The 26,846-nt window shown below is 34.5% G+C and overlaps 1 protein-coding gene across 6 annotated transcripts in view; it reads left to right on the forward strand.

Annotated features, from left to right (window-relative positions):
• The window catches only part of LOC123696662 (liprin-alpha-2), a 116,551-nt gene that overhangs the window by 76,116 nt on the left and 13,589 nt on the right, over positions 1-26,846 (forward strand). For 5 of the 6 annotated variants that reach the window (XM_045642999.1, XM_045643004.1, XM_045643002.1 and 2 more), the window contains exons 2-15: positions 1,208-1,309; positions 3,966-4,130; positions 6,031-6,105; positions 9,870-9,974; positions 10,862-10,933; positions 17,274-17,441; positions 17,875-17,994; positions 20,354-20,479; positions 21,549-21,718; positions 22,134-22,290; positions 23,185-23,298; positions 23,869-23,952; positions 24,393-24,545; positions 25,142-25,246. In XM_045642999.1, the coding sequence (XP_045498955.1) occupies positions 1,208-1,309; positions 3,966-4,130; positions 6,031-6,105; positions 9,870-9,974; positions 10,862-10,933; positions 17,274-17,441; positions 17,875-17,994; positions 20,354-20,479; positions 21,549-21,718; positions 22,134-22,290; positions 23,185-23,298; positions 23,869-23,952; positions 24,393-24,545; positions 25,142-25,246 (1,716 nt within the window). The remainder of the gene's footprint in view (positions 1-1,207; positions 1,310-3,965; positions 4,131-6,030; positions 6,106-9,869; positions 9,975-10,861; positions 10,934-17,273; positions 17,442-17,874; positions 17,995-20,353; positions 20,480-21,548; positions 21,719-22,133; positions 22,291-23,184; positions 23,299-23,868; positions 23,953-24,392; positions 24,546-25,141; positions 25,247-26,846) is intronic. The other variant, XM_045643003.1, reaches the window with a different exon arrangement.

Raw genomic sequence — 26,846 nt, forward strand, 5'->3', positions numbered from 1 at the left:
ATAATAAGTCAAAAATATGTTTTCTCTTCCAAACATTGTGTCAAACATAATTATCAACGTGAAGTATACTGTTTCATGCAAATTAACTGTTTCCGTCTAAACTCTATACCGAGAACAGACCAAAGTCTCTCTACCATAGCAGTTAAATAATCCAATTTGATTGATAAACGGTGAAAGCCAGCTGAAGGTTTCAGTTAACGCATCAAAGCGATATCTCTCGCTTAGCGGATCTCTGTGAGAGCAAACATTGGATTCCGACAAATCGGTAAGATATAGGGTGCGATGTGAGTAGAGCGGTTGCACGCTTGAAGCGATTTGGAAATTGTATAACCAATTAGAAAAGTTGGGAAGTTAACTTGAAAATATTGAATGAATTGTAAATTTACTGAATAGAGAATTATCAATTATCATATTAGGTTTCAGTGATTATTATCATTATCTCTTTTTGAATTAGAATATTGAATGTAATTTTAAAGAATGTGCTTTTGGCTAGTACTTCGTTATATTCGTAACGTCGATTATTAAACTTTTTACTGGTGTAATTATGTAGCAATATTGTAACTATCATTGGACAAACAAATTCCGTTCCGATGTAAATTAAAAACATATACTCTCTCTAACTATATAAACTGATAAATATAAATGACTATTCGCTCCCGCTTCCGCTCTTACAGTGGTCTCTCCCTATTTCTAAACACGCTGCTCGAAGCCGGAGGCGTTAATTTGACGCTTTGACGGCGTTCCGGCCCAGATGAAGGAAATGTGTTGTATTTACACGATCACATCTCGATCTTTGTCCCGAGCATTCTCTTTGATTGTGCCGTTAGCTGGAATTTATCGTGGCGATGACAATAAAGATTAATTTTTATTTCAAATGGAATTGCTATTTGAGTTTTTTTTTCAGTGTTGTAGCAATTTGTTTTGTTTGTCGATTGAGCTGCCGAAAATAAATAAAAATTTATTTTGCAAGAAACAGGTAGATACAGCATTATGTTCAGACCCTGACCTTCGTACTAACTAGTGGTAAACTGTGTTTCGAAGGCCAGTTTCTTCCCAGTCTTTATATCTATATAATATATTATATTTATTAAAAGCGTAAATGTTTTCATCTTCTAGAAGTCAAATAACTCGGAATGATTGCAGTCGGATCTTTTGTTTTTTCTATAAAATATTACAAAACATAACCACATATTTATTTTGTTCGCAGGAGTTCGCAACACTCACAAAGGAGTTGAACCAGGCGCGGGAGCAGCTGCTCGAACGAGAGGAGGAAATATCGGAGCTAAAAGCGGAGAGGAACAACACCAGGGTCAGTATTTATTTTATTATTTAGCTCTTCGATCAAATTTTACAAAGGGGAAACTGTAGAATTAACTTCAATAGAAAAGTCTGCTTTATATCTTCATAAAGTACTTGATGTTTCAAATTAACAACTATTAGGGTCTATAATCTGCTTCTAGGCTGGCGAACTCCAACATAGATCGCCACGTTCAATCATTTAAAGTTGGTACACAATCCATCACAAAAATGTCTTAAAACTACCCTGTTTGGTTTTGTTTCAAACAAAGTTAAGGATTATTCAGAAAACATACCAAAGGTAATAAATTTTAACGGCGTGCTAGCTGGTCAATATACACCTAAATAAATTCAACCTTATTCGGCTGAATAAACATCCGAATTATTCAGATGAAGTCAGATTTATAAAGCACCATTTTTAGAGGAAATTTTTGTGGATGGATTTTTAGTTAAAATTCAAGACCATCACTGCTTAACATCTCATAGTGGTCAACGTCTGCCTATTGATTATAAAAAGAATATTCTATGCAAGCTTAACAAAAGATTGCTTAGTAAGGAAGAAAAGAATATGTTGCACAGCAGTATATAAAACATATAAAACAATAGAATATAATTTAAATAATAAATGGAGCGAACGAGGCAACTCAGACTCTACAAGAAGATAATGTTTGTTCTCCAAATATGGCGCATGTGTGGAGCTTATTTCTATAATTACAAGCAGTTGCTGGGATGATATATAAAGAATTCTAAATAGTGGAGTTTCGTTACTGTAGACATATTTCTCTTTATCAAATTACCAGAAAGACTTTTCCTATAAACAATCGTTGTTAGGTATCCAAAGTATGATATTGCTAGAGCAGTATCTTTAGATGTTAATCCTTTCCAAAGACCCCATAGGCCACATCATAAACACGGATTCTCGCACCCCAATATAGCGATTCATTGATACCAAAAGACGCACCTGAGGACACCGCAGAGGAGCGCTTGAGACCTCTAAATTTCAATTCAACTTATCCCATAAAGAAGCTAAAATGGGGCGTAAACAATTTCGGTCGCGCTGTATTCCCTGGGGGTTGGGTTTCGTGGTTGGAGTGGGTATTTGTGAAGATTTCGCTTCTGCAGGTTTTTTTACTTTCTAATCTCTTGATGATAAATCATCTATAAAACATTTGTAAGGTTTAGAAACGATTACTTCAAGGGTCATGTATTTTTTTTTTACCTACTGTGATTACGAACCTTGATCTATTTATTTATAGATTCACCTGCCTATAAACGCGTTTTATTCGCTATTAAATCCACATTTTCGAACATTATACTGATTCGAGAAAACACTAAAAATTTAAAGTCTGCTATTATCTCATTAAAATCCAATAAACTTATGAAATTTACTTCTGCTATATTCAGGTATGTTCCAAATTAATACAATCATGAATACCAAGGTATCCTCGAGGTATATATTTCGTCTTAGGAGCTCAGGTTTGCGCACAGGTACCCAATTGTAAGGTTCCCGTAAATATTTATACACATACATTATTTAGCATCGGCGTCTAGACGTACACATCTGCTGCTTTATTTTTTGTACTTACTGTTATTTTATAAGCTATGGTCATGTAACTCATATTGTCTGCTAGTTTTGAATAAGCATAATTGAATAACGAAAGATAATGGTAATGGTTTTTTTATCTTTTTTTATTTGGGGATTTTTGTCCTAAAGGACGATGACAATCCCATCGTACCTAGGTAATGGTTCTTTGCATCATTGAGCAGTGTTTCGAATATTCAAAATTAACCTTTAATATCAAAAAGAAGATAGGAAATCAACCCGACTTTTTTTTCGTCTACGTATTTTTAGTTTTATTTTGATAATTTTGTCTACACTTTCCTCTGGTATTTATCTTGCATCTCAATCATAAGTAACATTCAACATGATATGCTAAGTTACGCCTTTTTAAATATTACGGATGTTGAAGCAATTCGCAATGATTTTAGAAAGTAAATATCATAAACGAGCAGCGTTCAGAGTTCGCGTCATTAATTAAATTTAAATGAAGCTTGCCTCTCGTAAACCGCACTTTTTTAAATTTTAAATTGGTGTTTACTTCATTTTCTGACTGAATATAGGCATAATAGACATCTATTTTGAATTATGCTGAGCTGAAAGTGTAGTTTCAAAGAATTTTTTTTAATACAATTACTTATTATTTTAATAACAATATTAAAAATGAGGTCTACTTTAATATTGCTTTGAAAAAGTTTCTTTATCTTTTTCTTGGGCTTAAAATTCCTTTTGTGCTAAAAACAATATTAAAGTCATCATCATCTTAACTTGGTTAGATAGATTTCGTTTTAATATTCTAAATTGTTTTTCTAATAAAGTTTGTTTGTTAAATGGTATAATTGGACAACTAAATAATAAGAATTATGTGTTTTTTATGTAATAAGAATTATGTACCTTTCCTTTTAATTTATATTTATATCACAGCATCTAATATACAATTATACTATTATGCCGTTGCAATAAATGAAGTTAACATTAGGCATTATTTTGGAACCTGTGCCACAGCTTATTTAATCGTATCGGTGCCATCGTTCATAAAGTTTTTGTAATGTGTTTTTATTGTTCCAAATAATGAATTTTGAATTAAACCAAATACTATAACAAATTGCAGTTACTATTGGAGCATCTAGAATGCCTCGTGTCGCGGCACGAGCGCTCGCTGCGCATGACCGTCGTGAAGCGGCAGGCGGCCGCGCAATCGGGCGTCTCCTCCGAGGTGGAGGTGCTGAAGGCGCTCAAGAGCTTGTTCGAGCACCACAAGGCGCTGGACGAAAAGGTATGTGTGATTGGGACATCTATAAATATTAGCCGAAATGGCGTAGTTTGACTTGGTCACGAAAACATTGATTTAACTGCCTCCCGAGGCTGCTCTCTCTGTGGGCCTAATGACAAAGGGATAGACAGGTTATACACCAATAATTTATAAACATTTTGTATTTAAAAATGCCAATGGCAGCTACTCTTTCTCTCTCATGCATATATCAGGCATCTTGCCAATTTCGTTAATATCGGTTTAGTGGTTTAGGTTCAAGACTAAAAAACAGACAGATAAATTTAATCACATCAATAATGCATCAGGAAGTTTCTTTGGTCAGTATTGATTTTCTACTAGCCGAGATGTCGTCCAAACAATGTTTAAAGCGCCCAAGAGAGTGATAGAATACTAAAAGGAGAAGCATGTGTGCTTGGTTATTTATAACTGTCTCTAAGCAGGACAGTACTGCTCGAATTGAACTGGATTGTCCGATAAGGTGACGATTTGAAAGCGATTTCAATATAATCTTGTTGAAAACTTGGTTTTGCATACATTTATTGTCTCGAATAATCTTTGGTCATGACCATATCGTCAATGTATGTAAGGATGTTGTTATACAATTTAATTTAACTTGGCGACTCGATAAACCATGGATAATAAGCACGCATAATTCGTACTTTTCATATTCATACATTGTCAATTTAGTAAATAATTTCCCATCTTTCTATTCCCTATTGTAATACCTATTTTTGTGCACTACATTTTGATGATATCTACCAGCAACATCAACTTAAACGATAACTTCGTAAAGTTATTGCCACACTATTGAGTCTTGTCGGATGCGAGCCACTCATTCTCGCCTCCAACGAGGAATTTCATTCTAATAAGATTATGAACCGAGGGGAATTTCATAAGGTTACGGTAAATTATTAAATATTCAATTTTAATATAAAAAGTAGTGCAGTGGTGGCTCAGTGGTGAGACCTCGGACTTCGAATCGATAAGTCCGTGGTTCGAGACCAGGCGAGCGCGCAGGAAATAAATTGATTTTTCAATTTATCTGCGCATGTTGTAACATCACCACTGCTCGAACGGTGAAGGAAAACATCGTGAGGAAACCGACATGTCGAAGAATTAAAAAAAAAAAAAAGTTCGACGACATGTGTCATCCGCCAACCCGCACTTGGCCAGCGTGGTGGATTATGGCCTGTACCCTCATAGGAGGCCCGTGTCCCAGCAGTGGGAACGTATATGGGCTGATGATGATGATATAAAAAGTGGTACACTCACTTTGCGTAATTTCATAGGATAGGAAACAACCTACGCTTTAAACTACGACCTTATTTACTCATGAAATTGACTAGCTCTATAAAATTTAAGATCTTGAAATGTATATGGGTATTGCAATATTAGCCTTATATGCATTCATAGGTAAATAGTTCTTCGGTGAATGTTTATATATTGATGAGTAATTTTTTGTCTAATTGTATTGAAAAGTTAAACATATATTTTATAATTATTCTTATAATGACAGACTAACTATAAATGAACCGACTTAAAATATTTCTTACTATAGTTTAAGAATATTACTAGTTTTAGAAAACTAGTAGTCTATTTAATAAAACTCTTCTTCAATTTTCAAATCTCTTATGTAATACGGCTCCGTTAAAATTCAATATTCGATAATAACGTAAAAGAGAAATCTACTCTCGCTGATCAAAGTCGAAAGTTCACGTTTCTTTTGCCAAAGCAAAGGTATTTTTTTTCAGATTTTCGAGTTATTTGCGTTAAGATATAGGTGTGATTTTACTTGATTGTAATATTTCCAATGTTACTGAGTTTGTTTGGAAAAATATAAAACTATTACAAACCCTTTATCAATACTAATTAATTACTAACACGATTAAAATGTATGTTTCAGGTACGAGAGAGATTACGAGTGGCGTTAGAGAGGAACACAGCGTTGGAAGAAGAATTGGCGTTAACCAAAGAAGAAGTTAGTATTTATATCTACTATATTTGTTAAAGCCTTTATATTCTATATATCGCTGCCTTTTGATAAACGCATAGTAACTTTACCGCATTTACTAAATTATGGTCTACTCTGACCCGGGCGACGTTGCCCTGTATTCACGCGAACTATAAAATGCATAAATTTTACAGGGCCGTTCAGATGTCTTAAATTATTTAATTACTGGCGCAAATTGCTCTTCACATGATCCTTCTTCTGATAATTATTACAAAAAAATATTATGAAGTGAAACTTCTAAGCGCTTTTAGAGTAAAATTTGAAGATCGCTTCGTAGCAATACCGTCACTTAAAGGAGTAAGCCAACGATTTTCGTAAGATTATGGTCTTTGATACCTATGTGAAGTTGGCAACTAACTGAATAAAAATGAGTGTTTCTCAATTCTATACGATTGTACTAGGTTTGTACCGGATTGTACCGCTTTTTATTTCGTTTGTACCCCAAAGAGGTGGGGAGAAACATAGGGTCGTAGTTATATAGTTCGCTGCTAACTGAATAAAAATGAGTGTTTCTCAATTCTATTCGATTGTACTAGGTTTGTACCAGAACGTACCGCTTTTTATTTCGTTTGTACCCCAAAGAGGTGGGGGGGAACATAGGATCGTAGTTATATAGTTTGCTGCCGACCTAGAAATACAGCATTTTTTTAATGCTAACTCAAAGCATTTCGTTTGTACCGGATTGTACCGTTATCAGAACCGAAAAAATATATAAAAAAACTAATATTCACGTTTATATAAATATACATGAAGATACTAAAGAAAATTCGACTAACTGAATAAAAATGGGTGTTTCTCAATTCTATTCGATTGTACTAGGTTTGTACCGGATTGTACCGCTTTTTATTTCGTTTGTACCCCAAAGAGGTGGGGAGAAACATAGGGTCGTAGTTATATAGTTCGCTGCCGACCTAGAAATACAGCATTTTTTTAAATGCTAACTCAAAGCATTTCGTTTGTACCGGATTGTACCGTTATCAGAACCGAAAAAAATATATAAAAAAACTAATATTCACGTTTATATAAATATACATGAAGATACTAAAAAAAATTCGACTAACTGAATAAAAATGAGTGTTTCTCAATTCTATATGATTGTACTAGGTTTGTATCGGATTGTACCGCTTTTTATTTCGTTTGTACCCCAAAAAAGTGGGGAGAAACATAGGGTCGTAGTTATATAGTTCGCTGCCGACCTAGAAATACAGCATTTTTTTAAATGCTAACTCAGAGCATTTCGTTTGTACCGGATTGAACCGTTATCAGAACCGAAAAAAAAATATATTAAAAAACTAATATTCACGTTTATACATATAAATATTTATGAAGATACTAAAGAAAATTCGACTAACTGAATAAAAATGAGTGTTTCTCAATTCTATTCGATTGTACTAGGTTTGTACCAGAACGTACTGCTTTTTATTTCGTTTGTACCCCAAAGAGGTGGGGGGAAACATAGGGTCGTAGTTATATAGTTTGCTGCCGACCTAGAAATACAGCATTTTTTTAATGCTAACTCAAAGCATTTCGTTTGTACCGGATTGTACCGTTATCAGAACCGAAAAAAATATATAAAAAAACTAATATTCACGTTTATATAAATATACATGAAGATACTAAAGAAAATTCGACTAACTGAATAAAAATGAGTGTTTCTCAATTCTATTCGATTGTACTAGGTTTGTACCAGAACGTACCGCTTTTTATTTCGTTTGTACCCCAAAGAGGTGGGGAGAAACATAGGGTCGTAGTTATATAGTTCGCTGCTAACTGAATAAAAATGAGTGTTTCTCAATTCTATTCGATTGTACTAGGTTTGTACCAGAACGTACCGCTTTTTATTTCGTTTGTACCCCAAAGAGGTGGGGAGAAACATAGGGTCGTAGTTATATAGTTCGCTGCTAACTGAATAAAAATGAGTGTTTCTCAATTCTATTCGATTGTACTAGGTTTGTACCAGAACGTACCGCTTTTTATTTCGTTTGTACTCCAAAGAGGTGGGGGGAAACATAGGGTCGTAGTTATATAGTTCGCTGCCGACCTAGAAATACAGCATTTTTTTAATGCTAACTCAAAGCATATCGTTTGTACCGGATTGTGCCGTTATCAGAACCGAAAAAGATATATTAAAAAACTAATATTCACGTTTATATAAATATACATGAAGAAACTAAAGAAAATTTGCCTAACTGAATAAAAATGAGTGTTTCTCAATTCTATTCGATTGTACTAGGTTTGTACCAGAATGTACCGCTTTTTATTTCGTTTGTACCCCAAAGAGGTGGGGAGAAACATAGGGTCGTAGTTATATAGTTCGCTGCTAACTGAATAAAAATGAGTGTTTCTCAATTCTATTCGATTGTACTAGGTTTGTACCAGAACGTACCGCTTTTTATTTCGTTTGTACTCCAAAGAGGTGGGGAGAAACATAGGGTCGTAGTTATATAGTTCTGTAAAAAAACATTGTCGCTAATTCTTTGCTGATTCACATAATATTTTTGAATCATCATTGAGCACTCAAGAGCACCACTTCCACAATTCATTTTCGACCTACTTCGACTATATTACGTGATAATTGAATATTACGATAAGTGTTCCGTTTCTCATCGTTTGTACCGCTGGGCAAACCTTCCATACCTTCTTCCAATAGAGAAAACCACCGATTACGAATGTATTCTTGGGAAACTTTCGTAATTCCACAAGATTACAACCACAGTTGACAGATATACAGGGTGTAATCGTTAAGTGTGCACAGGCGATTATTCTGTAACTATTACAGATATCAAAAAACTTTAAACTGATATCGAAAGTACTTAACCTAATGAGAAAATGGCCATAATAAATTTTTACACAGTTAGTCGAATTTTCATTTTTATTCAGTTAGTCGAATTTTCTTTAGTATCTTCATGTATATTTATATAAACGTGAATATTAGTTTTTTAATATATTTTTTTTCGGTTCTGATAACGGTACAATCCGGTACAAACGAAATGCTTTGAGCATCGACCACACAACCACTTCGAGTTAGCATTTAAAAAAATCTGTATTTCTAGGTCGGCAGCGAACTATATAACTACGACCCTATGTTTCCCCCCACCTCTTTGGGGTAAAAACGAAATAAAAAGCGGTACGTTCTGGTACAAACCTAGTACAATCGAATAGAATTGAGAAACACTCATTTTTATTCAGTTAGCAGCGAACTATATAACTACGACCCTATGTTTCTCCCCACCTCTTTGGGGTACAAACGAAATAAAAAGCGGTACAATCCGGTACAAACCTAGTACAATCGAATAGAATTGAGATACACTCATTTTTATTCAGTTAGCAGCGAACTATATAACTACGACCCTATGTTTCTCCCCACCTCTTTGGGGTACAAACGAAATAAAAAGCGGTACAATCCGGTACAAACCTAGTACAATCGAATAGAATTGAGAAACACTCATTTTTATTCAGTTAGCAGCGAACTATATAACTACGACCCTATGTTTCTCCCCACCTCTTTGGGGTACAAACAAAATAAAAAGCGGTACAATCCGGTACAAACCTAGTACAATCGTATAGAATTGAGAAACACTCATTTTTATTCAGTTAGTTGCCAACTTCACATAGGTGTCTTTGATCTTGCCAAAGAAGTTCCTTACACTTCTGACGCGTGTGCACACGATCTTTTTTTTTATTCTATTAACCAAACTGCTACATAATATAATAACATACCATTTAAAAAGTTGCAGCAATACAAAACAACATCGGGGCAGGACGACAAGCCGAAAGAAAATGGCACCGCGTCCACCGGCTCGCCCGAACAGAACGGCGAGCAGATACAGGCTAAGGTGACTAGTTTTGTTGTCGTACATGTGGGTAGTTTGAGAAAAAATTGTTTTGTGGGTAGTTTAGATGTTTTATGGGGAGAGATGTATGTGGTTAGAAAATATAGAAGGGAGGGTAGTTTTGAAGTTTGTAAGATGAGTGTATAGGGCAAAAAAATATTTATAAAAAATGGAAGTGGTTTGTTCGGAGTTTTGACGATGGCTAAAGGAAATATTTATTTTTTTGATGTTTTGTGTCAATATGACGCTAAGTCAATAACTATTTTGAGAATTTTACTATTAACGATGAATTTATCAAAAATTATAAAACACGTTTCTAACGTTAACTACGTAGCCCATGGTAAGTAAAATTCTTCTATATTGAGTTCTTTTATATCTTTTTTAGATGTGTCTGTGTTAAAATAAAAAATTATTCTCATTAAAACAATCTTCCTTGATGTCAAACAACTGATACGATTTTATAAGTGTTGGTTTCTCGTTTTCAATCAATGTGCTTATGTATTTGTCTTTTAACTGATTTAAACTCTACAAAATAAACTATTCCATATTAATGAATAGTGACGTTGGCAAACGATTCCTTTTATTTCTAAAAATGGCTGTTTGTAAGCAATAGAAAATAATGTTGGAATAGTTTTTTTTTAAGTTTTAGATGAAGTACTAGACTTTCATTGATCTTATGATTTATTACGATGTTAGATTAGTCTTTGGCACGCCTTTCGCAAAAAATATAAAATTTACTATCATCTAACTTTAATTCCAATTTAATGATCTTGTTTATCAAATTTCAACTTTAAATACAAATTTGAACCTTATATTCTTAGGAATAGAGTTGAATTTATATTTTTCCGCGAAGAGCCTGTAAAAACATTTTATTTTGGTGGTTGGCACAGGAGTGTAGTGTTAACGGTGAGTCGGAGAGTGGCAAGAAACTAACTGAGCTACAAAACACGATCGCTAAACAGGTCAGCATCATATTGGCCGTACAATATACTTGCTATATCATGGACACGCCCTAATGCTTTATCAATCAAGTTGAATTTTAATATGAGATGTAAAAAATGGAAAATGTAGCCAAAGGTTGAAAAAAATAACCAGGCCTAAAACAAATAACATCAAGGTATAGTGTATAAGTGTACTGTGTATAGGATAAAGTAAATGCATCAATGAATAATAAAATTGTAATTCATTAAAATGTGTTATGAACGTTATTTGCCTTATAATTATTCTGTATTGTTTAATTTTCTCATGAAATTGTAAAAGACTTAATAAATTATTCTAAAAATTATTAAAATTAACTTGATGAAAAGCTTCTTGAGTTTGCAGGAAGGTTTTTAAGAATTGTGCGGTGGGAAGTTTTCTGTCAAAGCACTAGGGCGTGCAATATCATATTATAAATAAATATATACATGTACAAATACACTGGCACCTACATTTTACCGTATGGTCATTACTTGCTTTATGTACTAACATCATAAGCATATATGTGTATACATAAAAAACCCCAGCACTGATGCTTTGTATCATTTTAATGATGAAAATGGGCTGTTTTGACGGTTACAGTGCCTGACGTTTAACCGTTTCAATTGTATTACAATCTTTCTTCTAATATATAAAAATCAATGCCACTTTTCGTTGTAATTCCATAACTCGAGAACGGCTGAACCGATTTCGATAATTCTTTTTTTATTATATTCCTTGAAGTACGAGGATGGTTCTTATGTAGAGAAAACGTTAATATGTACCACGGGCGAAGCCGGGGCGGACCGCTAGTACCTTTTAAAATCGTTTTCAAGTTTCAATTAGTTTTCAAGTCAAATTAACGTAATACACCTGCCCGCTACACCTTCTAAGCTCTAATTTGACTGTCTAATAGTTTTTACATCATAAAATATAATCACTCCTTGCCGATTTCAGCTACGGCAACTAATATGTATGGTCGACACTGCGGGTCATAAAATATGCTATTAGTTTACTAAAAACTGCGTAAAAACACTAAAAAGTCATACTTACATACGCTTAACTTTAGAATAATATTCTCATGCAAGTAATAATCATCAAGACACCAAGTATAACAACATACATATAAAATATATAACATTCACATTGGTTTGTAGCAGTAACAACATACATATACTGTATTTAGTTCACTAGTTATATACACAGCCATATATATTCGCTCACCAATGACCTATATCGTCTTATATACAACGCATAATGCATGCACGTGTCACCTGGGGCCTTAGACAAACGTACGTAACGCCATGGAATAGAAACTGCTAACGCTAATTATTGACATAAGCTCATGACATTTTGGTAATGGTTCGATCACACTACCAACGACGCAGACGACCACGACCAAAGTTCCAATCTTGCCGAAATTTGTTCAAAATCAATATTAAAATCTCCCGTCATTCTGGTACTCAGGAATAAAAAAATTCGAGGTCAATTAATAAAAAGAAATAGGGTTTTTTGCGATTTTCGCCGAGACGGTAAGTTTATCATACAATCACCTGAACTAAAATTGTATATAATCTAATTATCTATAAAAAAGGTTCAATACATTTTTTTCTAGGAGCCACCGTTTCTATGAAAAACCTGTTTGTTTATCCATTGATCTCAAAAATTTTTTTTCCAAACACCAATACGACAGGATATTCTTAAATTTCATTTTTAATTGTGTTTTGCGCAATTTTATTTAATTGCGACTGGATGAAAATTTTGTTCGTAGTCGTCGTTGTCGTTGGTAGGGTGACCGAATCCTTATGCAAAACATCATACGCTTATGTCAATTTCTATCGATAGCGTATTCTATTCCTTGGCGTTTTGCCGTTTGGCTAAGGCCCCATCTTTGTAATTGTTTTTAGCTTACATTATTTGTATGTGTGTATTGTATTTACCACTAGGCTGCTCTTACTGAAATTATAATTGATAAATTCAGGAAAACAAACGAGATTTTTTTACTCAAACGCAAAATTCAATTATTGTATTAAATATATGAAAATTTATTTACGAAAAGCCATTAATTTGCAATTATAATTCCATACTAATTATCTATATACAGCACCTAGACATTTAAATTTTGATTTAAAAATCTATTTTAACTACAGCATAATCCATATCCTTAAGGTGATTGCTACGATCTGTTCCCAGCCAATGTCCCGCTAGATGGCGCTGAATTCTACATTTCTAGTTTATTTGAGTTTTTGCGTAATTGGAAAAGATTAAGGTCGTAGGAATAGTCATGGCGATTACTGAATATTATATTTTATTTAAATATGTCATATCATTGCCTTAAAATCCACCCAATTCGGTAAAACCATGCGTTTTAACATCTGTCATTGCATACAGGGTCGTTTACACACACAGACGTATACAAAAATGATAAAGATTGAACTCTAGATGGCGTGAATGTAAAACAAGTTTGGCGTGTATGTATTTGAGTAGTTAGTAGCATATTATATTCTGAATTTCTGATCCATGCCTATTCACTCAAAACTACCTAATAACACTAATGATTTGTAACAGTAAATTATTTCAATAGGTAGGTATTTGAACATTTCCCAACAAGACGTAAGAATAATTATTCGTAGGTATACAAGATACAATAACAAATCTAATACACTATTTATTATTTTATTATTTACTAGCGGTCCGCCCCGGCTTCGCCCGTGGTACATGTTTACGTTTTCTCTCCATAAGAAGTAAGAACCATCCTCGTACTTCAAGGAATATAATAAAAAAAGAATTATCGAAATCGGTTCAGCCGTTCTCGAGTTATGCGCTTACCAACACATTTTGCGATTCATTTTTATATTAGACTAGCGGTCCGCCCCGGCTTCGCCCGTGGTACATGTTTACGTTTTCTCTACATAAGAACCATCCTCGTACTTCAAGGAATATAATAAAAAAAGAATTATCGAAATCGGTTCAGCCGTTCTCGAGTTATGCGCTTACCAACACATTTTGCGATTCATTTATATATATATAAGATTATGTGAAAATAACCAGGAAGGTGAAAAACATATTTACGAAAACATAGTAACATATGGCTGTCGCTACAATAATTATATTTCAATTTTATCTTTTTATACCTAGTAGAACTGGCCGACGAATAAAAAAAATCGTATTAGAATACAATATATTACGGAACAAAAAAAGGATTGTAACTGAATTAGGTAGGTATGTTTGTTTCTGGGCGCACCGTTTTCGACGACGCGACGCGACGCGCGACGTAAGCGTATAGGTATAGGTACCTACTTTGCTAAAACAAACTAATAAAATTGTGTGTCTGTCTGAAAATTCGGAAAAGCATATTTTGCAAGTTTGTGATTACTTTGATAGTTTACCGATTTATAATAATTGTAATTGTAATTGTATAATATATAATTTGCAATGTGGTGAAATTTCATAAAAATCACGGGCCAATTTTTTGTTTTGAATCCCACCGAAAATATAATTGCGTTATTAGAATAATTAATTACTATACCTACCCACGATCAATTATTACAATATAGTCTCAAATGCATACTAGAGAAATATTGCAATTTGATTCAATTAAAATGCATAGCGTACAAAAATAAATTCACAACACAAGAAATTCCGCGCGCAAATCATAGCGCGTGTCAATGAAATCAAGAATGTTTTATATCAAGCCGACGCGGACTAGCGACGACGCGACGCCGAACAAAAGTACCTACGACGGACGACCACGCTTCGAGTTGCCAAACACACAGCCAAACAACAATAATGAGTAATAAATTGTTTACAAAAAAAACAAGTTTTCCATTTTTCTGTATGAGTAGACAGAACTTCAAAACGCCACCTGCTACGGTTTATATTATGAACGATGGTTATAAAAATAAAAGTTATATTTGTTGGTGTAAACTATTTTATTGATCAATAATTTTGGAATTTAAAACTGTCAACATTGATTACAATAAAACGCAGTTTTATTTTATTACACTATTGTTTTTTTATCAAAACATGTATTTGAAGTACCATATAATATTATGCTGATCCAAGCATTTTCACTCAAAACTAATATCACTAATGATTTGTAAAAGTAAATTATTTCAATATACATTTCATAACCAACAAGTAAGAATAATTATTATTATTCCTACCTACAACAACAAACCTAAAACACTATTTACTATGGGAAAATAACCAGGAAGGTGAAAAACATTATATTATTATTTACGATTTCGACGCACTCGACTTTTAGTAAAATATAGTAGGTAAACATAATATTATGGTTTTGATTTTTGCTACTAGTATAAGAAAACTGCGTGTTCAAACTACTTGTTTGTCTGTCTGAAAATTCGGAAGTACTTTGGTAGTTTACCGATTTATAATAATATTGTATATATCGTTGTTTAAAAAATATTCAAACACAATAAAATATGATATACTGATTTATCACTGGTTTCAGTGATGAACTGATGAGTCAATGTTAGCCACTATACTTTCGTCATACGTGTGTATGATTGATGTGATTTGCAACGTGGTGATATTTCAGAAAAATCACGGGTCAAATTGTCCCACCGAAAATATAACTGCGTTATAAGAATAACTATACCTACGATAAATTATACATAATACAATATAGTCTCAAATGCATACTAGTGAAATATTTTATTTGAATCAATAAAATAAAAAAAAAAATAAAAAATAATAATAATACAAAAATAAATTCACAACACAAGAAAATCCGCGCGCAAATCATAGCGCGTGACAATGAAATCAAGAACTTTCGAGCCGACGCGACGCGGACGACGAAGGAGCCTAACAAAAGTACCTACAATCATAGGCGGCTCGTGACAAAATTGTATGGCCGTGTTCACTTGAAATAAAACAACGAAAATAGGTACCTACAATAGCGTTAGCAGTACAAAAAAAATGAGCACCACATTATAAATGTCTATTTAATATTTATACACTAAAAATTATAGAGTATTTCAAAACGAATTCAATTATTATTTAGCAATAATTAGAAAATCCCCGAATTTGCATTCGTGATCGTATTCATAGTGTTTGTCTACACTAATATTATAAAGAGGAAAACTTTGTTTGTTTGTTTGATTGTAATGAATAGGCTCATAAACTACTGGACATTTTACCAATGTTTGCAAGTTTGTGATTACTTTGATAGTTTACCGATTTATAATAATTGTATACTTATATCATTGTTTAAAAATATTCAAACACAATATGATATAGGTACTGATTTATCACTGGTTTCAGTGATGAACTGATGAGTCAATGTTAGCCACAATACTAATCACTTTCGTCATACATGTGTATGAACTATGATTGATGTGATTTGCAATGTGGTGAAATTTCATAAAAATCACGGGCCAATTTTTTGTTTTGAATCCCACCGAAAATACATATATTACTAATTGCGTTATTAGAATAATTAATTACTATACCCACGATCAATTATTACAATTTACAATATAGTCTCAAATGCATACTAGAGAAACATTGCAATTTGAATCAATTAAAATGCATAGCATACAAAAATAAATTCACAACACAAGAAATTCCGCGCGCAAATCATAGCGCGTGTCAATGAAATCAAGAATGTAATTTATATCAAGCCGACGACGACGCCGAACTAAAGTACCTACAGTACCATTTACCTTCAGTGTACAATACAGTTTACAGACCTACGACGGACGAACAATAATGAGTAATAAATTGTTTACAAAAAAAAACATAGTTTCTAAGGTCATTAGTTTTATTTTATTTTATTGTTATTTTCTTTGAACGATTGGAAATGAAATTACTCAATTTTTACACAGAACTTTGATTTATTAGAATTATGCTCATTATGTATAAGATAACGAACGCGAATGCACGACATCTAGCGCGTCTTATGTCTAAACATCGCCTTTCGTTTAGACATTGACGCGCTAGATCTGTAATAAGTATATAGTCTATGCGCTAGATGTCGTGCTTTATGTCGTGTTTCGCTTGGCAAAAGTCACGCACACTACTGTAGAAGTGTCAAATTTTTCCGGTATTTTACTGTTGTTTTTCTAAGTAAATATTGTAAATTATTGATTAAAAAGGTCGAACGCGCACACATTTCATTATAGAGAAGTGATAAAATGATTAGTTTTAAAGAAATAGTGTCTGTGTTAAGTGTTTAGAGGTAATCAAAAATGTATGGAGGGACGGTCGGAACATCCACCTTAATGAAAAAAAATTTATAAAAATCCGGAATTTCCAAAGTAAACGCAGCCTAGTATTCCCACCTTCCTCTTAACAAATACTAAACAAAACCAACACCTCCAGTCAGCGGAATTAAGCTCGTGGCAGCGGCGCGTCGCAGAGCTGAACAACAAAGTGACAGAGCTGGAGGAGAGACTGGGCAAAGGGGAGAAGGAGTTGGTGAAGAAGCAAGAGGAGTGCGCGAAACTGCAGAGGGATTTAAGGGAAAACGTCGCACAGAAGGAGGATCAGGTATAGTAGCGTTTGAAATTATATCGTTAAAGAACTAGGTAGATAATGCTTTAGAAAAACGAACTGAAACTGTCCTTAATGTGTTTGTATGATTCTAGTCGAAAATAACAAAAAGGAGCAAAATCAAGTTTATTGCTTAAGATGTAAACAACCAACCAATAACATTAATTTTTACAACCTAAAAATTTTTCGTCGTAAATGTTCACCAAATAAATTACAACCTTATTCAGTTCAATTAAAGACACATTTAATGACACCAAATGTTTTCAAGCTCAGGATGTTTATACGTCGATTATTGTGCATAAAGAAGGTTTGAAATATATTTGCAACATAATGTTAATCGATATGCAATTTTCAATTCTGTGTATATGAAGATTAGTACTAATATTGAGCAAAAGATCCAAATTTTACTTGAAATTCATATATTTTCTAGGAGGAAAGGATAGCAACGCTCGAGAAGAGATACCTGAACGCGCAACGTGAGTCCACTTCACTCCACGATCTGAACGAGAAGCTGGAGCAGGAGCTGCAGCACAAGCAGGCGCAGCTCAAGGTGAGCGGGGTGGAGTCGCTGTTCGTTTGACATTTTTGTGGAACCATCATTGGTGCACTGATAACGTCTCTAACTTCTACGGTATGCCATGGAGGGTGTTTTAAATTGCGATTTTTACAAAAAATTTTTTTTTCTATAAATAAATAGATATTTCTGGAAAATTCTTTAGTAACGATAAGATATCAGATATTAGAGTTTATGACGCAATTTTTAATATGTTTTCAGTGGTATACCCGATTGTAGTATAAAGTGTAACCTTAGATTTGTAATAACAAATAACTCTCCATGAAGTCAGTTCTAAACTAAAGTCAACTAAATTCCCGACTGTTGTGGCACATCGAGCTTTAGAAGTTTTCTTTTTTGTGTTCGTGTGATCTTTATATTGTTCTTCTTTGATCAAATATAATATTCATTTCTTGTCAATTGCGCTACTATTTTGAATTGAAATGTTTTTAAAAACAGAGAGATTCTATTAATTTTTCATGCTTCTGAGTTTTATTAGAATTTTATAATAAGTTTTTAATATACACGTTTTAAATTATGCAGTATAAATTAATACACTCTGTACATGTAAAGGTCTAATAAATAAGTCGCTCTGACTTCTTTACAATAACTTCTGAAGTCCGATGTGTATAACAAGAGTCCAGTCCCGCGTTCGCACATTGCATGCACCGGTACCGATAGCGCTCCCCATGTCGCACACCCACCGCCATCACACGGTCATCATATCTACAGTGTTGTGACTCGGTGGAGACCTTGAAATAAATACCTGTAACTTTGTAACTACAACTACATGACGTATAAGTACCTATAGCTCTGTAACTACAACTACATGACGTATAAGTACTTATAGCTTTGAAACTACAACTATATGACGTATAAGTACCTATAGCTTCGTAACTACAACTATATGACGTATAAGTACCTATAGCTTCGTAACTACAACTATATGACGTATAAGTAAGTACCTATAGCTCTGTAACTACAACTACATGACGTATAAGTACTTATAGCTTTGAAACTACAACTATATGACGTATAAGTACCTATAGCTTCGTAACTACAACTATATGACGTATAAGTACCTATAGCTTCGTAACTACAACTATATGACGTATAAGTAAGTACCTATAGCGTTGTAACTACAACTACATGACGTTTAAGTACCTGTAGTTTTGTAACTACAATTACATGACGTATAAGGTGTACCTATAGCTCTGTAATTACAACTATATGACGTATAAGTACCTATAGCTTCGTAACTACAACTACATGACGTATAAGTACCTATAGCTTCGTAACTACAACTATATGACGTATAAGTACCTATAGCTTCGTAACTACAACTATATGACGTATAAGTACCTATAGCTTCGTAACTACAACTATATGACGTATAAGTACCTATAGCTTGGTATCTATAACTATATGACGTATAAGTACCTATAGCTTCGTAACTACAACTATATGACGTATAAGTACCTATAGCTTGGTATTTAGAACTATATGACGTATAAGTAAGTACCTATAGCGTTGTAACTACAACTACATGACGTTTAAGTACCTGTAGTTTTGTAACTACAATTACATGACGTATAAGGTGTACCTATAGCTCTGTCACTACAACTACATGACGTTTAAGTACCTGTAGTTTTGTAACTACAATTACATGACGTATAAGGTGTACCTATAGCTCTGTAACTACAACTACATGACGTATAAGTACCTATAGCGTTGTAACTACAACTACGTGACGTATAAGTACCTATAGCTTTGAAACTACAACTACATGACGTATAAATGCCTATAGCGTTGTAACTACAACTACATGACGTATAAGTACCTATAGCTCTAACTACAACTACATGACGTATAAGTACCAATAGCTTGGTAACTACAACTACATGACGTATAAGTACCTATAGCTCTAACTACAACTACATGACGTATAAGTACCAATAGCTTGGTAACTACAACTACATGACGTATAAGTACCAATAGCTTGGTAACTACAACTACATGACGTATAAGTACCAATAGCTTGGTAACTACAACTACATGACGTATAAGTACCTATAGCTTGGTAACTAGAACTATATGACGTATAAGTAAGTACCTATAGCGTTGTAACTACAACTACATATTGGTGTACCTATAGTTTTGTGATTACAACTACATGACGTCATCGCACCGTCCGCTCGGCACTGTGGCACATTCGCAGCCCTGTTGAATACCGAGCACGTATGGAATACGTACTGAGATCCTAGGCGCGTAGGTATAAGACAAAAGGAATAAGGATGGTACTGAAGGAACACTGTAGATATCATTACCGTGGCCGTTACGTGTAAATATTCCGCAGCTGCAAGAAGAGAAGATCGCGGCGATCGAGGAGAAGCTGGAGCTGTCGACGCAGAAGTTGGCACAGATGTCGTCGCTGCCGGAGATGGAGGAGCAGCTCAAGGCTCGCATGGAGGCGCTCAGCCAGGTGAGCTGGGCCTTGGATTGTGGACTTTGTTACATGGAGATAGGGTCGCGTTTTGTATAGGGGAAAGTGGAAGATTTGGGTAGAATTGGTGCGGGTTATAGGTCTTAAGAGTAAAGATAAATCGACATTTTAGGAAGTATTGGGCATTTACAATAATTACATCTGAAGTGGGTAATTCTGGATAATTGTTAAAATAATTTCATAATAAGTTTTATGTTGGAAAACATTTTAAGTGTAAAAGTTTTAAGTAAGACAAAAATCAACGCCTATATTTATTCCCCTAACAGATCTTAAAAATTACAGCATTAAACTATTCAAGAAATATAACAGAAATCTACATCAACACAAACTGAAATAAGTTTTGAAGAAATAGAAATGGGGCTTACAAAATGAAGTCCATATAACAAGGTCATCTTTTTAGTACTATAATACTGTAGGTTGTTTTGTTTCACTCCCATCCGTCATGCGCTTTGCTGTAGAGTCGTTTTATCGGGAACAGGATAATAATTTGGTGCTAGGTCTGTGTTACTAACATTTTATGTGTTTTTGTTATCAGGTAGTTGGGTTGAGGTATAGAGAAGGTAGTAATCATTGTCATATTTTAGTAAATGATTTTTTTATAATTACAAAATAATGTTTTTGCTGTAGGTTATTTTTACGCAGGTATAGGATACCAAGGATAGATCAAGGTACCAAGTTCCAGGGTTCGAAAGCTTATGGGTATTTGACATTGTAAAATGTGTGACCCAAAGATTATATATATCATGTATGCGCTAATTAATTTTCTGTTGCAAAGTCAGCCTTTATATCAATGCCAAAAGTGATAGTATGACCGTTCGTTTAATTTCATTATAATCTTTCATTTGCTTCGCCTTCAAAAGTAAGCTACATTTTTACATGTGGTGCATCCACTGTGACGTTACTTGACATAATTCGACGAATTTTATGAATTCTGCAATACAATAAACAAAATGAGTTTACACAAAACATGTCCAAACTTTTCTAATTTGTGTTTAAATTTAAATTAATTATTTGCAATTGTGTCAAAAGTAGTTGTCGATCTTTCCAGGCGCAAGAGCGACATGGATCTGCCGAAGATCGCATCCAGAGGCTCGAAGCGAGCGTGGAGGAGAAGAATGCTGAGCTGATGAGGCTGAACCAAAGGTTGAGGATGAATGAGGAACACAATACACGGCTCTCGGCGACCGTGGACAAACTGCTGTCTGAGTCTAATGACAGGTAGGTTTTATTGGCGAGTTGGTATTTGTGGTAGAAAAGATAAAAGTGATCGATATTTTTTTTTGCGTGCTGAGGGAATGTAGATTTTAGTTTAATATGAATAAGGTGCAAATTTCAGGATAATACGAATTGTATTTTATAAATTTAATATCCAGTTTATAATGTACATACAATGTAAGAGCAACATAGTCACCTTACACTAATTGTAATACACCCTATTAGTTGAATAATGAATCGAGAAATTTGTAGCCATAGTAGCCCTTGATAAAGTCTTGAAATCAATCATTTCAAAGGTCGACCTGCGCATCTATTAACGCATATTATGTGGTCAACAATAAAACTTAAAAAACATACTTCATAGCTGATTTATTTTGTTATTTTATTAGCATTTACAAATTTGAATTAAAATCCACAGATTGCAAGTCCACCTCAAGGAGAGAATGCACGCGCTAGAAGAGAAGAACGCGCTGCAACAAGAGTTGGAGAAGACGCGCAAGTACGCGGACGAGCTGCTCGCCGACAAGCAGGAGATACTCAAGGAGCTGGCCAAGTGGCGCATGGAGACAGAACAGGTATACAGTATACAAGTATGGGTATATTATAGCGAGATAGAGAACTTTAGGTGCTTTGGAAGTTAGGTTGAAAGATAACCTCTATCCTATCCTGCTTCTTGATTGTTAGTTCCTTTCCGTTTATTTTCCTTTCATTGCTGTTGCAAGGTGTCTGTATGTTTAATTTTGTACTAGCTTTCCGCCCGCGTTTTGAAAGAAAAACCCGCATAGTTCCCGTTCCCGTGGGATTTCGGGGATGAAGCCTATCCTATGTGTTAATCCAAGTTACCCTTTACATGTGTGCTAAAATACATTGTAGTCGGTTCAGTAGTATTTGCGTGAAAGAGTAACAAACACACACACACACACATCCTCACAAACTTTCGCATTTATAATATTAGTAGGATTGTGAATTATCACGATTTTGTTCATTATATATTACTAGCGGTCCGCCCCGGCTTCGCCCGTGGTACATATTAACGTTTTCTCTACATAAGAACCATCCTCGTACTTCAAGGAATATAATAAAAAAAGAATTATCGAAATCGGTTCAGCCGTTCTCGAGTTATGGAATTACAACGAAAAGTGGCATTGATTTTTATTATATACTAGCGGTCCGCCCCGGCTTCGCCCGTGGTACATATTAACGTTTTCTCTACATAAGAACCATCCTCGTACTTCAAGGAATATAATAAAAAAAGAATTATCGAAATCGGTTCAGCCGTTCTCGAGTTATGGAATTACAACGAAAAGTGGCATTGATTTTTATATATTAGATTATTTTTGTTCCAAACAATTAAAAAAAAGGAATCTTTCAGCTTAATAATATTGAAATAGAAATCACAGAATACATATATTGGGCAGGATAAAGTGTAATTTAAAACCTAATTTGACATTTAATTATCATTATTACAGATGAAACGGCAAATGCTCCAACAAGAGATAGCATTCAACATCCAGCAGACAGACGCGCTCACACGTTCGTTATCTCCTGCAGCGCCGCAACCGCCCGCGCTGTTCCAGCCTAAGGTGAGACATACACACACACACATATTATCTTGCATACAATATTATATCATGCACACACACACAATGTACTCATCATAAAGTGCACAAATTCACACACGCGCATAATACTGCATACAAGCATACGCAAAATAAAAAAAAATGGTTGGTTTTTATGTCCGACTCAGTTTTCAATCGTGATTAAATTTTATTTTCATCTGTACTTGTAAAATAAAACTATGCTTCAGAGAAATACAACTATTTGAAACAAGTCATGCTATTGTTTACGCTTGGTATAATTTTGTAGCTCATATTATGTTCTACGCTTCAATTTAAAATGAAAAAATATCCACATTCTCGTTAAGAGACTAATGCCCGTTTTCACCAACAACCCGTAAAATTTAAGTGTCACCTTAGTCAATTTAGGGGATACCTAACGTAAAATTTGCTTTCACCGACTGATAAGTGTCACCTAAATCTTTGTAGTGATTTGGTAGTGATTTGAAGGGTCCCTTAAACTAAGGAACCCTTACTTAGAAGACTGTTTAGGGGTTATTGGTGAAATGGGGCATAATGAAAGAATGAAATTTCCAGTTGGACGGTTCGTGGGAGAAATTACAACAAGCGCACGTGCTCGCGAACGTGCAACAAGCGTTCGACGTGCCTAGTGATGCGGAGGTGATTGACATTTATTTTATATTGTGTTTCATATTGTTTATTTTGTTTATAATTTCGATAAGAACCACATTTTGACCATGATCTTGCTATGGAAACAATTTAGATGCAAATATTTCATCTTTGGCTATTGCAATCGAAATTATTTTTTTATACTTTACCTACTCTAATGTCGTAACCAAGAATGTAAAAAACATTGTTCATCGCTACTTCCTTGACTTATTTAAGTGTGATTTTTTATATATTGCAATCTGGCGCAACAATTTTTACTCAATTTTTTCTTTATAAAAGAACACTGTCGAATTAGATTAGAATCCTGTAATGATAGTAAGTTCTATGTGATGTAAATAAATAAATGAATAAAAATAAAATAAATATTGCAATAGCATTCTGGATGTATATTTCTTCGCAAGAATCTTAAACCCACTCATGTTACGTTCCAGAACGACGAATCGGAAGGTGCCGAGGGACACACAGACGCGGCTGCATTAGCTTTAATGCTGCAGGAGCAGCTCGACGCGATCAACACGGAGATACGGCTCATACAAGAAGAGAAGCAGAGCACAGAGGCTAGGGCGGAGGAGCTTGAGTCCAGGGTATGTTTGGATATCTGGTCACAAAGTATGAAAAATAAAAAGATTTGGTTTTTCTGACTTGGGGTTCTGTCATTACAAAAAAAAAAATTAAAATAGACGTTAGGTTGCGAAGTTCTTTTTTTAATATTGCTTTGGAACTTGTTGTAACAAAGTTTTAAGTTGCACAGCACGAAACGTAAAATTCGATCACTTCGCACGGTAAATACCTATACCTACTTGGGCCGCTAGCGGCCCTTACCATAGACAGTTTCCGATATTCTTAAGCGTGGCGGCTAGCCTTGTGGAAAAGGACAAACCCTGGTTAAAATGCTAATACATAGTTTTGATTAGTGTTTTTAAAGAATAAAAATAAATAAAAAATGTCTTAGCATTTAGAAATTTAAGATTTTTAATGATTTTAAACGCGATTTATTCATTTTATTATTTTCCCAACGTTCGCACACTTTGCAGCGACCGTGTTCCGTTTATCCGAATATCGTTTAAAATCCGTTAAAAATCTTTAATTTTTGAATGCTAAGACGTTTTTTCTATTTTTTATAAATTTATATATATGCTAATACTACGTATTATATGATTACGAACGTGTCTCGTTACAGGTGGGCAGCTACGAGCACATGAACGTAGTATCCCGCCGCGCGGAGTCCCCCCCCGCGGCCGCCTCCCCCTCCCGCCCGCACATGCAGCACCACAAGTACCACACCGTGAGTGTATACACACACACATACAAACCGATACACGCCACATAGATAGGCAGACTCACACACACACATCATACAGATATGCAAACATATTAAATAAAACTATGTTTGTGTATAAACGAGCGCGTACGCAAACACGCCCCATACATATACGCGTCGTTTACACACTCATATTATACAGATACATTAAAAAAACACGTACACACACACACATCAGACATATTTTACAAACACGCACTACCAATTACCATTACACACGCGCACTTACAGCAAGTACAGAGTTGATTCATAATTTGGAAATATGCAAATTCTAAGAAACACATAGAACAATGACACTTTCAATACTAACAAAACTACTCTTTTTTTATTACAAATATTCTGATTATTTTTTCGTACTAATAATCGTATTACTTTGTTCATACAAAATAACGATTAGTTTGTATTTAACTTCACTTTAATAATAATATAACTAAGTTAAGATCATGTATGTGGTTTTTACTTCATACAATAGCGCAGTTTAATATTATAATATGGCGCTCATGATAAAAATGAACTATCTGATAAGATGTAGGATATTGTTTGTAAAAATCGATGTAGAAGCAAATGGATTCTGATTCTTTCCAATGAATACAAATAAAATCAAACAGAGAATGGGTTAGTTTTCTGTAATACCTCTACACTTATTAACTTATTCTTATTAGATAATTTTCATATGAACAAAACGATTTTTGTTAAGAAAATGTAACAAGACACGGTGAATATAAAACATTTATTTATTCAATGAGACTTCTTATAAAAGCACTTTTGAATCGTCGTATTTTTAACATTACAATAATTATAGTGTCACACATAAAAAAATCAGCGTCCATTTGTTTCTAAATTGTACTGTGTATATTCTAAATCACGTACCTAAACAAAGTGGAGTATACGAAGCGTGTGTGTGTGTGTGCGGCAGGCGCCGGCGTCCATGTCGCCGGCGCACGCGCACTACCGCGCGCCGCCCGCCTCCGAGAGCCTGCCCGCCAGCCAGGTGCGTGCGCACTGCGCCCGCTGTGCCCCAACCTTACCTCACTGTACCCTACTTTTTTGTATACTACACTATAGTACCCTATCATTATGCCTTGCACCCTACTCTACTGTACCCTACCCTGATGCACCATACTTTGATGTACCCTACCCCACTGTGCCTTATTCTGTTGCACCCTACTGTATTGTACCCTATTCTGTTCACCCTACCCACTGTGCTCTACTATATTGTACCCTATCCTTTTGTACCCTACTCTATAGTGCCCTACTCGATTGTACCCTACCCCATTGTGCCTTAGCGTGCTTAACGACACTTTACTGTGTTCTTCCTTCTAAATTGTTGTTCTTAATCTACTTGATTATATATTTGTATATGCTGTGAGCACTAATATCAACTTAAACCACTTTAAAGGTTATACTGAATCGTTTTTGGGAAGATATAGAAATTTATCCTAACCCTAAAAGTATTAAATCCCAAAATGACTATGTACTTTGTTTTCGTTTCTTTATCTGAACGTTTTCTTAAATTTTTTCAATATCCACGACCGCACTATTATTGTTTTATCTAAATAGTTCA

This window comes from Colias croceus, chromosome 13 (assembly GCF_905220415.1).
Source record: "Colias croceus chromosome 13, ilColCroc2.1".
NCBI classification, from domain to species: Eukaryota; Metazoa; Arthropoda; class Insecta; order Lepidoptera; family Pieridae; genus Colias; species Colias croceus.